The sequence below is a fragment of the Prorops nasuta genome, unplaced genomic scaffold (genome assembly GCF_024137725.1).
Source record: "Prorops nasuta isolate Cenicafe-Biocafe unplaced genomic scaffold, Cenicafe_Pnas_1.2 PNAS00003, whole genome shotgun sequence".
Taxonomy (NCBI): Eukaryota; Metazoa; Arthropoda; class Insecta; order Hymenoptera; family Bethylidae; genus Prorops; species Prorops nasuta.
In genome coordinates this window covers 11,010,026-11,025,422 of record NW_027116800.1, presented here as the reverse complement: position 1 = coordinate 11,025,422, position 15,397 = coordinate 11,010,026, and the positions used below count along the sequence as shown (strand labels likewise).

The following is a 15,397-nucleotide window of genomic DNA, read 5'->3' as shown; positions in this document are numbered from 1 at the left end:
TATCGTGGTCTACCATAAGGATATCCTTATATATATTTTGTTACTATTATTGTGGCTACGTTTGACCAAAGAGAAAAAAAAAGATATAGAAAACAAAAGCTGAAAGAAAGGAAGGAATACATCAACGGTCTAAATGCCCATTGTCAAAAGTGATTCGATAATTGCATAATCACCTTGAATCCCCTAGGATTATATGCTAATTATTCTCTAGGAACAATGGACAATAATAATATCAGTACACGTTTCACATTTATATATATATATATATATATATATATATGTGTGTGTGTATAGCAAAGACTTATGGTCCAATTAAATCTTTCTTCGTGCAAAATTATGAAGTTTGTTTAAATGGAAAACAATAAAGATCGTAGTCGGGAGGTAAAAGGCCTTTTGGATATAGGGTAATTAGAAAAAAATTGAAAGCTGGATAGAGGGAAACAAAGCAAATGGGTGAATGGCCATTACATTTAAAGTGCATATTTAGATTGTACGATAAATCCCAGGCATACGATACCCCGTAATCGTCGTTTCATTTCTATTTTCCACTATTTAAGTAGCCGGAGGGAAGCAGGTTCTGCTTTCATATATCAATTATGCTTTTTTTTTTAAATGATTTTTTTAAGTGGCCGCGACTGATTGTCGGTATATAGCTGGGTAATAAAAATTTCGTTACAGAACTCGATTGCTTCTATGATATTAATGACTGGTCCCTTGCGTGTCTCTAACCTGCAGATATACGTTATTGTGCACCTCGTGTGTCCTTTCGTGTCGTGTCGCGTCGCGTCGTGTCGTGTCGTGACGGCAAACACAGCTTTTTTAAAACCTATGGTTTTTGTGCCATTAGACATTGGTTAGAGGGTTAAAGGCAGTAATTTTATTTCGTCTCACTCGCTTCGTTGCAAGACTAAGCAAATATACGAGCGTCGAGTGACAGATGTAGTGCTTCGTTTTGTCTCTCCACTGGTTAAATCGTTCTTTATACATCCAGTAATTCTCGTAATGATCGACGTTACTCGAGTACCGAGACCTTACAAATTGGAACGTCAACGTGTATGTATAGCGCAGCATCTATTTACTTGTATATAGGCTCGTAAATTTAGATTTTTATAGATGCATCTTATTGGAGCAGCTGTGCTGCTTAGAAATGGTTAGTAGTAGTGTAACGAGAATGCTTGTTCGGTGAAAAATTGAACGACGCATAGTATAGAAGAAGCTGCATGGCAAGTAGCTTCGGGTGGGGAGGTAGCGACGAGGAGAGACGAGAGATGTGAGGGGAGGGAGGAGGAGGTGTGGAGGTGGGATTCTGGGTCGAAGCATCTGCTAGGAGGTGGATAATACATTTGTTCGTTAAACGTAACAGAGTCGACACGTGGAAAAAAAAAGATATGGCGAAGAATGGGTAGCGTGCTGGGTGGCGTGCAAATTTTTGTATGAAGCGATTCTGCCACGCTTCGCGATAAAATCCACGAGGTTGGCAGGCAGGTCAGTCAGTTTTACTCGAAGAAATGAATTAAGCTATCCCTACCACTCATAGTTCTTCCATGTCAGTAGTGGTGGGGATGAACAAAGCATGGAGTAGATAACGAGTGGTGGGGGGAGGATGGGTGGGACTTGGCAGGGAGGGGCGTAGCGTGGGCGAAACTCCCTGTACTCAAACTGGTGGGGGTAAATTTAGGCGGGGAGAACCTGATTTCCAGCACGAACTGTCCAATGGCGTAGGAGTGTTTGGTCCGCCAAAAAAATTTCAATTCAATTTTCTTTCAAAAACACACTGCAAAAATTTATCATAAAAATTTTTCGACTATTTTTTCACCCTACACGCTTCATCTCTTACGGCTTGGAAGAATAGTGTTAAAAACGTCAGTGTGTCAGAATTAATCGAAGAAAAATTGATCTTGTTTAAAATTAAAAAAAGATAATTTTTTTGGGGTTTTTATGAAAATTTGTCGAGATGTTGCTAGAGGCTTAAGACGGGAAGCTCGAGAGGAGAGCGACGAGAATTGATTTGCCGCGCCAATGGGAGTGGGAGTAGAAGCGAGGTAGAGCGGAAAGTGGTGGGGATGCAGTTGGATGCACGGACGGCAGTGGGCGGCGTCACCAAGCGGAGAGTTAATAGAGATACAATCGAGGGTGCTAGTGCACTGCACTCAGGCCTGGTGTAGGAGGAGTGAGAAGGGGAGGGAGGAGGAGGGGAGGCGGTAAGTAGGGACCACAGGACCCTAGTTTAGACATCACTGAGCGACGGATGGACAGCCAGTCAGACCCGTCACAGCTCTCGCTTGTGGTACTCGGAAACCTCCGGAAAAGCCAATTCGACCATCGTCTCTTAGACAAGGCCCAAACGTCATCTCGCACGAATCTTCCAGTCGAGTTTCTCCAACCCTCCAACCAGTTCTTCCTCAACGCTATCATTTTGAGAGACTTTTCAACGTGTGCCGGACTAAAGTGAAGAAGAGTGACACGTGCTTTTACGCCTATTACCGCGAAAAGTGTGCACAGTCCAGAGTGTGATCTTAGACACGTGTGGGGATAACAAGTGACAGTTGGCATCGCCCGCGAAATGGCAACAGGGGGGAGAAGGTAGCACACCGATATAATTGGACGATTGGGCAATTTGAACATTTTGCCACCCTCTCTCTCTCTCTCTCTCTCTCTCAAGGTCACTGTTGAAAGATACACACAACAATCGAAATGAGCGTGGCACTGATGGATTCTGCTTACGGACTTGGACTGGGGCTGGCGGGTCATCACCATCATCATCATCGATCCCATCATCGGGTCCACTCACCGGAGAGTCGCGTGGTCCAGGATCTTCAGCAAGTGGAGAGACAAGAGCAGGAGTCGGGATTGCGATTCAGCGTGGTGAATATTTTGAGACCGGATTTTGGGAGAGATGCGATCCTCAGTACGAAGGCACCGAAACAGGCGGTCCTGTCAAATCCCAGTTCACTCCCTCGGGACCTCAGTCTGTCCTCGTCGAGGTTATCGCCACCCTCGCCCCAGACGCCGAGCTATTTGTCGCACTGCGGTTTGACGTCGCCTCTCCAGAGGCACAGCGGGCTCAGCAGGAGCGGAAGTCTCGAGAGTCTGGCCAGTAGCAGAAGTTCGGTGACAGGCAGTTCCGTCACCGGTGCCCCGTCGCTCTCCTCGGCTTCCTCGAGCATCGGCACCGAATCGATCAGCGGGGACAGCAGCACGACCAGCAGCGCCACGGCCGCTTCGCAATCCTCCTCCTCGTCCACCGGGCAAAGCCTCTGGCCTGCCTGGGTCTACTGCACCAGATACTCCGACAGACCCTCCTCAGGTAAGCCAATTGATAAATATTCATGTGGACAAGAAGCAGCAGCAACACAGCAACTCCTTCCTCGCTCGATCCTCATTTTTTACTCCTCCGCTTCTGATGCTCTCGCACTCTCCATTTGGAAACGGTACTCGCGCGATAAGGATCGTTTACGGCTTGTCGTTTCTGCAATCGTCCTCCACCAGCTATTATAAGAAGTTTTCGCGTTTTATCCGGACATCGACGACCGACTAATTGAAAACCTGCTCAACCGGAATTCCGCCGCGCAGCTGCGCCACTCTCCCGGATCAAAGGTTATAATCGTGAAATGGCAAAATTCGCACCATTCCACCGCGACAAATTGTTGATCAATCGATCCTGGAAAAATCTCACGAGGAATTTCCAATTTATGCAAATAGCGAATTCAATCGTCGATAACGCGCTTGACGCGGAGAATTTCAGGAAACAACGTTTCAATTAACCCAGGGGTCTGGGAATTTCGTTGGAACGAGAAAGAAAGGCGTAAGTACGTACGCCAGGGGATACTGTGCGCGCAAAGGGGTGTGCGTGTTTACAAACAAGCGCTCTCTCTCTCTCTCTCTCTCTGCTGCGTCTCCTGGAATAAACGGTCGGTCGCCTCCCGGTGTAAACAAGGAGCTTCGCGGCGGTCGCTGAGTCATCCGAGTGTAGAAATTTCGAGACACGCCCGTGTATCGTTCAGCGAAATCCACGTAAACGGAAACTTGTAAACAAGAGTCACCGAATTCCTGCTGCGCGGAGCACAGAGCACTCCTCCCTCGGGAACAATTTGTACATCTGGCAATATTGACGCGCGACAACAATGTCTAATCCGATAACTGTTTTTGGTTGGCAGGTCCTCGCACGAGACGGGTGAAGCGTTCCCAGAGCACCAAGAGCGCATCCCCGGAGGAGAAGAGACCGAGGACAGCCTTCAGCGCCGAGCAGTTGGCGAGGTTGAAGCGAGAATTCGCCGAGAATCGATACCTTACCGAGCGTCGAAGGCAGCAGCTCTCGAGGGACCTGGGCCTGAACGAGGCGCAGATCAAGATCTGGTTCCAGAACAAACGGGCCAAGATCAAGAAGGCCAGCGGTCAAAAGAATCCTCTGGCCCTTCAGCTGATGGCCCAAGGCCTCTACAATCACTCGACGGTACCGGTGGACGAGGACGGCGAGGAGATCGGCCCGGAAGTCACTTCCGTTTAAAAAATCAATCTCCGCATGCGAAATTTCTGCCGCGAACACCGTCGGTCCTATACATGTATAGTTCACCAATGATTATCTGTAGAAAAAGCAGCTAGGCGATCCCGATCGTGTCCGTTTAAAACGGAAACACGGCTCTCTTTGACAAGCCTCGGGCGATACCGATAAGATTTCCTCAAGCTCGTAAAGAGCTTGGCTTTTCTCCCCGTGCACCGCGGGAAGTCGTAACGGATGCGATGAGATTGTTCATAATCACCGATTACCTCGAGTAATCGTGCAATCATCCTAGCCCTAAATCTGTAATCTCGAATCGACGATCGAGCATTAAAGTCCGGTGCTCAAATTCATCCCAATTCCTTCGTGCTTGGTCGATCGTGATATCGATCGTGATCTCTATCGAAATTTCTCATATAGCTTAAAGAAGGCAAAGATTTAATCGCTTATCGCATAGTTATTGTAGACTGAACCCATGTGCATATTTAACTATTGTCTTTAAGCAATAAGTATTTTTATTTTAACCTATTGTTAGATTATTTATTTCATTGTAAATAAGTGTAAATATAACGACGGAGCTCGTACCGTGTATATATGTAAGATAGAGGAGAGAGTCTCGAGAGAAGAAATTATATCGCGCATATATACATATATATGTGCATTTGCACGACTATAAAGTGATCTCATGTATATTCCTATACTATAGCACTGTAAGAGTTTTAATAAATGTAAAGCAATATATCAAGATATTTCCCATAGACAGCCTTCAACAGAGTTCATTGTCGCGTTATTATTGATTTTATTATAGCGTACCAGTGTAATCCTTGCGTAATACAAGAATACTGTCAGAGTATATATATTATATATACATACATTATTATACATTAAAAAATACATTATATCGCTAATACAAGAGAGAGTAGGATTTTCTTACCCGTCCCCAATGTACGTGCACACGTATACGTGTCAATTTTTTGCCAGTTGCGAAGGTGGTTATTTAAAATGTGAATTCGGTAGGCGCGTCGTAGTTTTCAGCTGGTTGCACGGTCCGTTTGAGGTGACAGTGCGCGACTCGCTAATTGATGCCAAATTAATGAGGCGACTAGCATCTCGCATGCGAGAGCGACAAATGGAACGCGGCGAGGATGACAGTGCGCGACCAGCTTAAACGTGTTTGCACACATGGCGGAGCCGATCGGCATCAGATAAGCGATATACGCACCTGTTAAACAGCCATACTCCGGCCGCCAATGGATTTACGAGCTTCTTCCCCCTCCCAACGAACGACAAATCTACTCAAAGAGCGACAATATATACGCGCTAGCATCTCAAAGAAACTCGTAAAAATAGAACCTCCACGTCTGCTGCGACTTCAGTCTGGACTCTTTGGCCGTTTATATAATCCACATTTGCCATATAAGCCCAGTGCAGAGACCAGCGTGATAATTAGACATTTTTCCTACCCTTCAACCCTTTAGCCCTCGGCTGATTTAATATGGAGAAGCTTATCTGCGACTGGCCGTTGGACTCGAGGCTGCAATAGAGTACTTGCACGATTTCCAAATGAAATCCTGAAAATGTGCACGCGGAACGAATTGTGTAACACGCCAAGTTTTATTAGCCGATATTTCGCAAGGCGCAACGATCGTTTTTACGTAAGGACAGCGTTGTCTCCGGAAGTCTCTCGTGTGCCATGCAAATATGTCGCTGATAAAATATTGATAAGGCGAGTACGTTTTTCGATGAGGGAGGTATCAAAGTTGTTGATTCGTTGCCTCGCATTAGCAGCGTAGCTTCCAGCTGGGTTCTTCGGGGAAGGATAGCTGGATAGAAAAATGGGATAATTTGTTTTATAGGAGCAAGAGCGAGAGTGAAAAAGATTCTGCTTGGTCGCGACGTTTCTCACAGTGGTCACCGTGGGGGGCTCGGTGTTATTAATTATCATTAATTTCGAGCGTGCTTCGGGGTGCTGTGGGAGGAGGGGTGGGGGGGGGGGAGGGGGGATAGAGAAAAGCGTGAGTACCAACTTGAGTGTAGAGATAGGGTGAGGGGGGGGGGGTATGCGGGGGCGTCGGAAAAGGGGTGGGAAGAGGCTATCTCTCTGCGCGAGCGCGGAACAAACGGCCGGCCGAATGGGAATAAATTACAGAGTCGTTGTCCTAGCCATTGTATTTAACTGCGGCGATGCGTAATTGTTGGAACGCCATTGCAACTACCACAGGATAGAACGGGTTAGGAAATAGTCGAGGAGGGCTTGGAAACGAGTTAGATAACGGATACGGTGCCACACCAGCCACCGCGGTCCACGAGCATACTCATCGGAATGGCCATTAGGGCCTCAGACTTGCCACCAGTGGCTCACTAAATATTCCCTTCTTGCGCCCAAGGCGCCACCTTGCGATCCCTCCTAAATTAATGGCCGCGACCTTGCACTGTTTATTGCAATATCAGACAAACCCCTTTGTTACGCGCAACTTTCGACACTCTCCGCAATTTATATACTTACATATGTATATACGCAAAATTTATCACGCACCCGAAAAAACTGTCGCGTATATATATATATATATATATATATACACGCGTGAAGCGTAGACGACCTTATCGCGTGGCATTCGCCGGACGGTATTTCCAGTCCTTAAAAATTCTCCGGCACACGAAGGGCCAAAGTTTTATACCCCACACGAGACAACATAATTTCGAGAAATATCGTTTAGATACGAGATCTCTCGAGTTTCCCGCTAAAAAGTGTTTTGTCGATTTGACTCGATATACTATAGGAGTAGGCGTCGGGGGAATAACGCTTACGAGCACGATTCGAGAGCAGGAAGCGCGGGTTCTTTCGGGTAAAAATAATCGGTGAAATAATTTTCAGCGCGCGAATAAAGAAAGGTCGGTCGAAAAAGCGGTTTTCGTAGACAAAGAGAGGCCGACTACTCTCGTCTCTTTATCCATCGTTCGGCACTAACGAGTGTAGCGAGGAAGGGACGCCCGTCAAATTAAAGGCGGCTCGCGTGAAAGCGAAGGGAAATTTATCGCCGCGCTTTCGGGAACCGCGTCTAAGCCACTTAGCTGCCTGTAAATGCGTCGACTCTATGACGACGCGCCGGCAGATGTCTCACCAATAGATCACCCAACGCCAGCCAGCCAGCCAGCAGCGCCAGCCAGCTACCGATAGGTTAGGTCGGTTAGGTTCTCTCCTACTACATATATATATATATATATACGGTGTATATAGGTACATGCATGCGGATAACCCACGCGCCTTTTACACCGATAAAGAAAGACTTATCCGTTCGATATAGATGCATGCCTTATACCAGAAATCGTAGGCGTGCTTTTAATACCAATCGATTACCACCGATCGCTTTTACTAACCACCACCCGTGTCAGCAGCCTTCCTGTTCCTTAATTTTCTCTTATTCCTATATCTACGGTTCCTACACCGTTCGTTCGGGTAAACACGCTACAGGTACCGCTCTGACCTTGGAAAACCGTTGGATAAAAACCACTATCAACGTATACAATTTCAACCGTCGTTGCGCAAAAAAACTCTTTCCATCGCTAATTGTAGGTTTTTCCGGGTTCGGGGTCGAGCAAAGTTTCGCGCGGCTGCTGGTAACGCGTAATTGGCCGAGCTGTGAACGCGACATTAGATCCTCGTTACCCTAACGAGCTGAAATAGCCGCCACTAGGAGAAAGAGAGAGAGAGGGACCAATGAAAATCTACCGCGTATTTTCTCGTTTCTATTTCTGCTAGTGTATACGTTAACGAGATATACAGAATTCAGATATTCATTATAATTTTACGCTCCGTTAATGTTATAGAGAATTCGTCAACATTCACGTTCCAATCAACATGGTTTTCAGGACCAAATATAAATTGGTTGGTCCCGCGAAGGAAATTAAGGAGTAGCTAGGTTAAAATTCATGTTTTATAAAAAGAGACAAGATCTTATTGTTTCTATTTCTGCCATTGCATATGTCAACGGGATCAGAGTCCACATATGCGTTTTAATGTTGTACTGCATCAGTATTATAATCCTTTATATAGGATAATTCATTACACTGAGAAAAATTTTACACAATTGCTCAATATATTAACAGTTGTTCGTGAAATCGATAAATTAATTTTATTAACATAACAAATAATTCATTATATCTTGAATATTCAAAATATCAATAATATTAGTTTATTGATATAAATAAATATTTATAGGTTGATAAATTGTGAAATTTTTTTCAGTGCGAGAATCACGTTCGACTCAATTGGCTTCTCAGATTCGAGTAGGTATAGTTGGTTGGTCCCGCGAAAGAAATTAAGGAATGGGTCGAAATTCGGGTTGTGTATAAAAGAAGCGAGAAATTCAATTTCCATTGGTATAGAATAGGGTGGAGATTGTAGGTAGCCGAGGAGAAAAAGTCAGGGGTTAATGTCGAGTGAAAAAAAGGTAGGATGGGAGGAAGGAAACAAATGGAAGTCTCCATATCTGTCAGGTCCCATCCCCCCTCCCCCTCAATCCCCTTTCTCTCTGATCTCCGACAGAGCTAGTTAGATGCGTGTACATGAGCGAGATATAGGGGGGGGGAGGGAGAGAGAGAGAGAGAGAGAGAGAGAGAGAGAGATTGGTGTAACACGAACGTAAGGTAGTTTGTATGTTGAGGGAATATCCGTGCGTGAGCAGTCGCAAGTACAGGCGCTTAAGGTATAAGGGCATATAAAGGTTGCTTTCGGTTTGTCTGCGTGGTCCTCGAACATGGGAGCTCGGTGTGCACACGTCGGCTATATGGAACTACGTCGGTAGAGTAGAGAGACCACCCAACGCGATCGCGCGAGACTTCCCTCAAGAGAGGGAGGTCTAACAAGAGGAAGGAGGAACAAGCGCTGAAGAAGGAAGAAGAGGAGGAGGAGGAGGAGGAAGAGGAAGAAGAAGAAGAAGAAGAAGAAGAAGATGGTGGGAACGCGAGTTGGCAGGCTGGTGGATGAAAGAGAGAAGGACTCGCTTGCGGGGTGAAATAAGAAAATGTGCGAAAGAGAGAGGGAGAGAGAGAGAGAGAAAGGTGAGCTGGGCAGGAATGCTTGTTGGGTCATTAATGCTCCTCGCTATGCACGCTCCTTATGGATCTGGCCAAATCAGTGACCGATTGCCCCCCCTCTCTCTCTTACACTTTCTCTCCTTGCTCCCCGCTCCCTCCTTTCAAGTACCGCCAAACCCGAGCCGCGCAGGAACTGATATATTTCGATGCGAGAATGCTCCCGCTCTCCGATGCTGCAATCTGAGAAAGAGAGCTTGAAAAGGAAAGAGGTATACACGAGCGAGAGCTGTTCGCCCCAGGATGTGCCAGATTCTTCTCCTTTTTCATTCGTCTTTATTTTCGGCTGCCGTGTTTTGAATAAAGCGGCAGAAGGAGAGTGAGATAGAGAGAGAGGGTGGTGGAAGAAGTGAAGAGGGGGGGGGGGGCGAAAGCCATTGGCCCGGAAACATGCAAGTTCGGCTTTTTATCCGAGTTCCGTTCATCAGAGAGATATACCCCGAGCCAGCACCATTCGTTTATCTTATGGCGAACCGCGTGAATTCTTGTAGCGTTAATTGCGGATTCCTCGATGCATATTCCCTTCGCTCGCAATTATATCGATGTCAGTGTGAGCCACGATCGATAGGGTCAACAACGACGAGTTTGCCTCGGGTCACCACTCACCGCCGAAGCTCGCTCTCTCGCGGAAAGAGAATCCCATCGCTAAATGTCGAACTATCCGCGAAGGAGAGAATTCTCTCGATAAACGTATATTGAAACGTGGCACGATAAAACGCCAAAAGTCTCGACGGATTTTATCTCCTGCTTCGATCTCAACCGGACGGGAATTTGTAATTTTTTAAATTATAAGGTGTCTGTATTATATATGTATACCTGTATATAGTTATACTTGCTTGTGCTTATAGAAATTATTTGATCGGTCAATGAGCGTGTTTGATTTTTGGTGAGATTTTAACGATGGGATGATTGGCGGTGTCGGGTGAAAATTGAAGAAGGTTGGTCAAAGGAAAGATTAATTTTCTCTTGGAAAATGGTCGATAGGGGGGGGGGGGGGGGAGAAGAAAGTGTTAATGGTGGTAACGGTTCTTAATAAAGGCTCATGCGCTATTCGTTGAGTGCGTAATTGTAGTGTAGTACCTTCTAGCGTCCCCGGTAGCACGGATACCAGTTTCTATGTACTGTGTTCTATATATATATATAGTATAATACAATACTATACAGTATACGCGCGTTGGTAATTAAATTCTTTGGGAGAACGATCGTGGAATGTACAGGACGCGCAATTAAAAGGGAAACGTTTCGTTTCGTTGGCCCCGAAGGACTCCGGTAATTAAAAGAATACGGCCCCGTAATCGAGCCGAATCCTTTGCTAATTCTTTTTGCTCCCACTTTCTCTCTCTCTCTCTCTCTCTTCTCTCCCTTACTAAACTCGATCTTTCTATCCTCCGGGACACTCCACCATTCAACTTATTCATCCCCTTCTATTTTTCTTTCTGCCTCCCATTGCACTGAGAAAAATCTTTCAACCGTTGAACAATTTTTCATTGCAATTAATGAACAAAATTCATTGATATAATGAATAATTGATCATATAATGAATTTTCGTTCATTGTTGTAACGATTAATTGTTTATAGGTAGAAAAATTTGTCTCGGTGTGTTTGATAGATGTAAATCGAATAAAAACCAAAAGAAGAAAAAAGTGAAACACCGATAACATTGATCGTCACTGTTCTTATTATAGCTGTAGAGTCATTCGGGGCACGAGTACACATATTTTCTTTGGTGTAATTAGACAGCCAGTTTAAAGATGAGTTCAGGACTTCTTATGCTTTAATTATAGTAAATTTAATATATTATCATTATTTAATATGTGTTTACCCAAAATTGTAATGGTATTTTAAAAGGAGCACTTTATTAATTGTTCTTTGTTGATTGCGTGTGCGCTCTTCTCCTATATAGTGATAGGTAAGAGTATAGGTATAGCTGTAGAGTCCAAGTACACATGTATAAAAAATATGAATGTATTTTTAATAATCATCACGAACGTTATCTTTTATAGCCAATGTAATAATAATTTTAAATCAAATGACTATTAATTGTTAACTGTGCAGTCTTCTTCTTTGCTTCTTTTTTTTAGTTTTTCTATTTGCACATTGGAAATTTAAATCATTTTTGATTTTCTTATAATTTTTCGTAATTGTTGGGACTGTTACAAATAATTTAATATCACTTATCACATGAAATATTAATAAGATGGAAGTGCCGAACATACTATGGATAAAAATTACGTGTGTACTCTGGCCTCCATATGCTTACCCTCGCAGAGGTAGAAAGTTTAAATATTCGACATATTTCATTGTGCCCTAATATTTGAAGTGTTTTTAGAGTGAACATGTATGTAAGCATAACCATGCGAAAGTTATATAAGTAATTTACTGATATTAAGTAATGTATATATTAAGTACTGTAAACTTTTTTAGCAATAAAAATTTACTAATTGAGCAAATACTTTCGAACATTTATCTAATATCTTACCAAAAAAATATAATACAGCTATGTACACGTGGTTTCGATACAGGCATTCAATGACTGACAAGTTCATAATTATATTTAATCCCTCTCCCCCCAAAATCGATTCAATTTATGTATACCCTTATTCACTGCATTCTTTTACCCTGAAAAAGGCTCTGTTTGAAACATTTCAGTGACAGCCCCATTTTACAAGAACGCGGACATAATTGATAAAATAAGTTTGTGCATTTCAATGACACTTTGCGAGAACAGGGTTGGAATGGATTCGAAACACGAGAGGAGTTTTCCTTTGAGGGGTGTTACGAGCGATAGAGATACGAATAGCGAGAAGTATTGCTGCGAGTGACAGAGAATTCTTTCGAGTTTTATTACCCCGGCGTGGTTGATTCGTTACGCTGTTGGGCCTGTACTGAAAAATCCGACTTGATTAAATTTTTGATCAAATTACTTCGAGTTAAATAAACATTCAACCGAGACCGGTCAACTCGCCCTCTCGCGAGAAAATAAGATCAAGGGGTGACCCGTGAACCCCTCTTCGATAAATTCCACGCGTTCACGAAGCTGAACAACTTTTCGGGAACATTAGACTCTTCAGCTCCGTTTTAAATTCGTTCAAAAATTTTTACTGTCCAACGATTAGCCGCGCTATACGAAAATCTTTCTCCACATTTTTCACGTGATTTTAATTAAATACCAAGTGTTACAAACTATAATATATATGTGTATGTTTGTGTCTGTGTATATGTACATAGACGACGTGTAAATATCACGAGGGTAATTCATAGGTTTATCAGAGAGAATCGTAACTTGTTGAACTGCTGCGGGCTGAACGATTCATCGGACGGTTGGAGCTAGACCTATAGTTCAGCAAGATTAATTACCGCAAGATTGCATAAATTTTTAGCGTGCGACGTTGATCAAGTGACGTTGGAGTGTCGTGTGCTATTTTTCCGTGCGAAGAAACAATAGAGAGTGGTATATAAAGGGAGAGTGGGCTATAAACGCAGGGCAATTCTATCGCGAAAAGCGATCGATCCTCGGAATTCTTTAATTAATCGGAAAACTAATGGTTCGCGAAGATTTTCAGATAGTACTGCAAAAGTGGGAAGGGGGGGGGGGGGGAATTGGAGGAAGAAAGTGTGGAGGGAGGACGAGGTGGAGAACAGTTATTCTCGGAGTGTCGAGGGTGGAGCGTTTAAGCGGGTAATATAACGGGCGGAGTTGCTTCCCAACCCTTAAGAGGGTCCTATAGCAATGTCCAAGAGGGTAAACGTAATGAGGCTAATAGACACGTACAGCTCGTAAAAACTCCTCCCGCGAGTTACTAAACTTTAGAGCTAGCAGAGGGATGCGGCCAAAAACACCTTTCCTCTTTTTCGCACTCGCGCGCGCGCGCGCGCTTACACATTTCACTCACGATTATAATACTTAAATTCAGGACTGGGGAGGCCTGATGAAAAAGCTGCGAGCGATTGCCAAGCAAGATATTCCATATTCAAGGTCCCTAACGAAGTTGCTGCTCGTAAGCGTCACGCTTATATACGATAATCAAACGTATATAAACGAATCTTAGCTACGAGTTTGCGCATGCTTTTCTAATTGCCAATTATGCTACACCACTGTACCACTCGTTTACATGAATTAGCAAAAATTATGACTATTTCTGCAAAAATTCATCTCACTCGTGCAAATAGCCTTTCTTCCTGGATTTTACGACTGCTGTTTGAGCTCTCGCAGTATGGTCTCTTCGTGCGCGATTATAGTCGCACAATTGCTTCGTAGGTTTAGGGACTATACCTATATATATATATGCATACATATAGTGTATACACAGTGTTCGTAGGTGCATCGAGCTCCAGTGGCCATGCATGCACCGATAGAAACCAGCGAGAAAGTCCATTTGTTTGCGAGCGGTGTGCGAGATTGCTTCGGTATCATCAGGCAGCGTTATGCCGATCGACCCGAGTTATTAATTATACGAGGCATCTGAAAGATGCTCCTTTGCATCGCGAAGATTCTTCAACGTCCGTGAAACGAGCACTGGCCAATGATAAGCTGCGCAGCGCGATGAGACTCTCGAAGAATCTTTAGGATTTCGTGGGAGAATCGTTAATCCTTGGACGATTAAACTTTTCTATACGCTCCGGGCAAAAGAATGCAGGATTAAATTTGTAATCAGTTTTGTTTCGCAGCGTTCGGACTTTTAGGCAGGCGCACCGAGTGAAAAACGAGAAAAAGGAAGGAGAGAAAAGCTTCGTCATCCGAAGTGTGGAACGCGAGAGAATATCCCTCGTGTATGAAGAAAATAGGAGAGCGCGGTAGGATAACAACCCTCCTTCGCCTCGCTGTGTTTCGTTTCACTTTGCCACAGGGTGGGAGGGGTGTCGAAGGTATAGTTAATTAAAAAGGTGCCGAAGTCGAATCGTCTTGGCGAGGGTGCTGCGAGGGGCTGGTGGAAAAAGCGAGGAAAAAGAAGAGAGGCTGCACACTGGAGGAGAGCCAATCCAAGAAGGCAATTAACGTCGTGAGATGAGAATTATCGTCGTGAGTAATTATCCTCGGGTTTTTCGCAATAAAGCAATTTTTCATTCCTCGCGCGCTCCGACGCCGAGTTTTACCTACTCGGAATATAATATCTTATCTCGAGGATATGGAGTCGGTGGGGACGAGAGAAATAAGGTAAGAGCACTATCGCGCGCGATTTATCGTCTTTTCATCGCGTCGCTGGAAGAAATGTAAAAGCTGTCGCTCCGTCTCCCGTTGGTTCGATTGGAATGGAGCGGCGAATTTGGCAATTTGTTGATGGCTCGGGGGTCGAAATTCCAGCGGAGCGGGCGCTCGCGCGCGACGCCTGCCTCCGGCCTCATCGAAATGCACCCTCGCGCCGCGAAACACAAGTCATGCACTTCATCGGCCATTTCAATTCATCGCTGTGGTTATTTAATCAAACATCTCTCGGGGAGCCGGTCTGGTCTCGTCTGGTGGGTAGTTGGTGCCAGAGGGGGAGGGGGAGGGAGGAGGAGAAAGCAAGAAAGAGGGTGCGACCCTTTCGAGTCCATTGCCCGCTTGGGCGCCCGGCGCTCGGCGCTCGGCGCTCGGCGCGGGGGATGAAAGCCATTTAGTCCGCAGAATCCGACCTTCTATCGACACTATTCCACCCTGACGTACCGCTAGTAAAACGCTCCGATAACGTCGGATCACGATACAACACTTACTTTTCCGACCATTTGTCGGGATTTCATCCCCTCGCACAACCTACCCCTCAATTTATTCTCCAACCCCGAAACAATATGCCTTCTCTCGCTGCTCCCCTTTTTGCTTTTCATTGT

At 44.7% G+C, this 15,397-nt stretch overlaps 1 protein-coding gene across 1 annotated transcript; it reads left to right on the top strand.

Moving 5' to 3' along the window:
* Nucleotides 1–2,265: 2,265 nt before the first annotated feature.
* LOC136785632 (homeobox protein engrailed-1-B-like) lies at nucleotides 2,266–5,308 on the top strand. Its single transcript, XM_066746789.1, has 2 exons — nucleotides 2,266–3,307; nucleotides 4,158–5,308. The coding sequence occupies exons 1-2, from the start codon at nucleotides 2,695–2,697 to the stop codon at nucleotides 4,505–4,507; spliced, it is 963 nt and encodes a 320-aa protein (XP_066602886.1). The 5' UTR covers nucleotides 2,266–2,694; the 3' UTR covers nucleotides 4,508–5,308.
* Nucleotides 5,309–15,397: the final 10,089 nt, after the last annotated feature.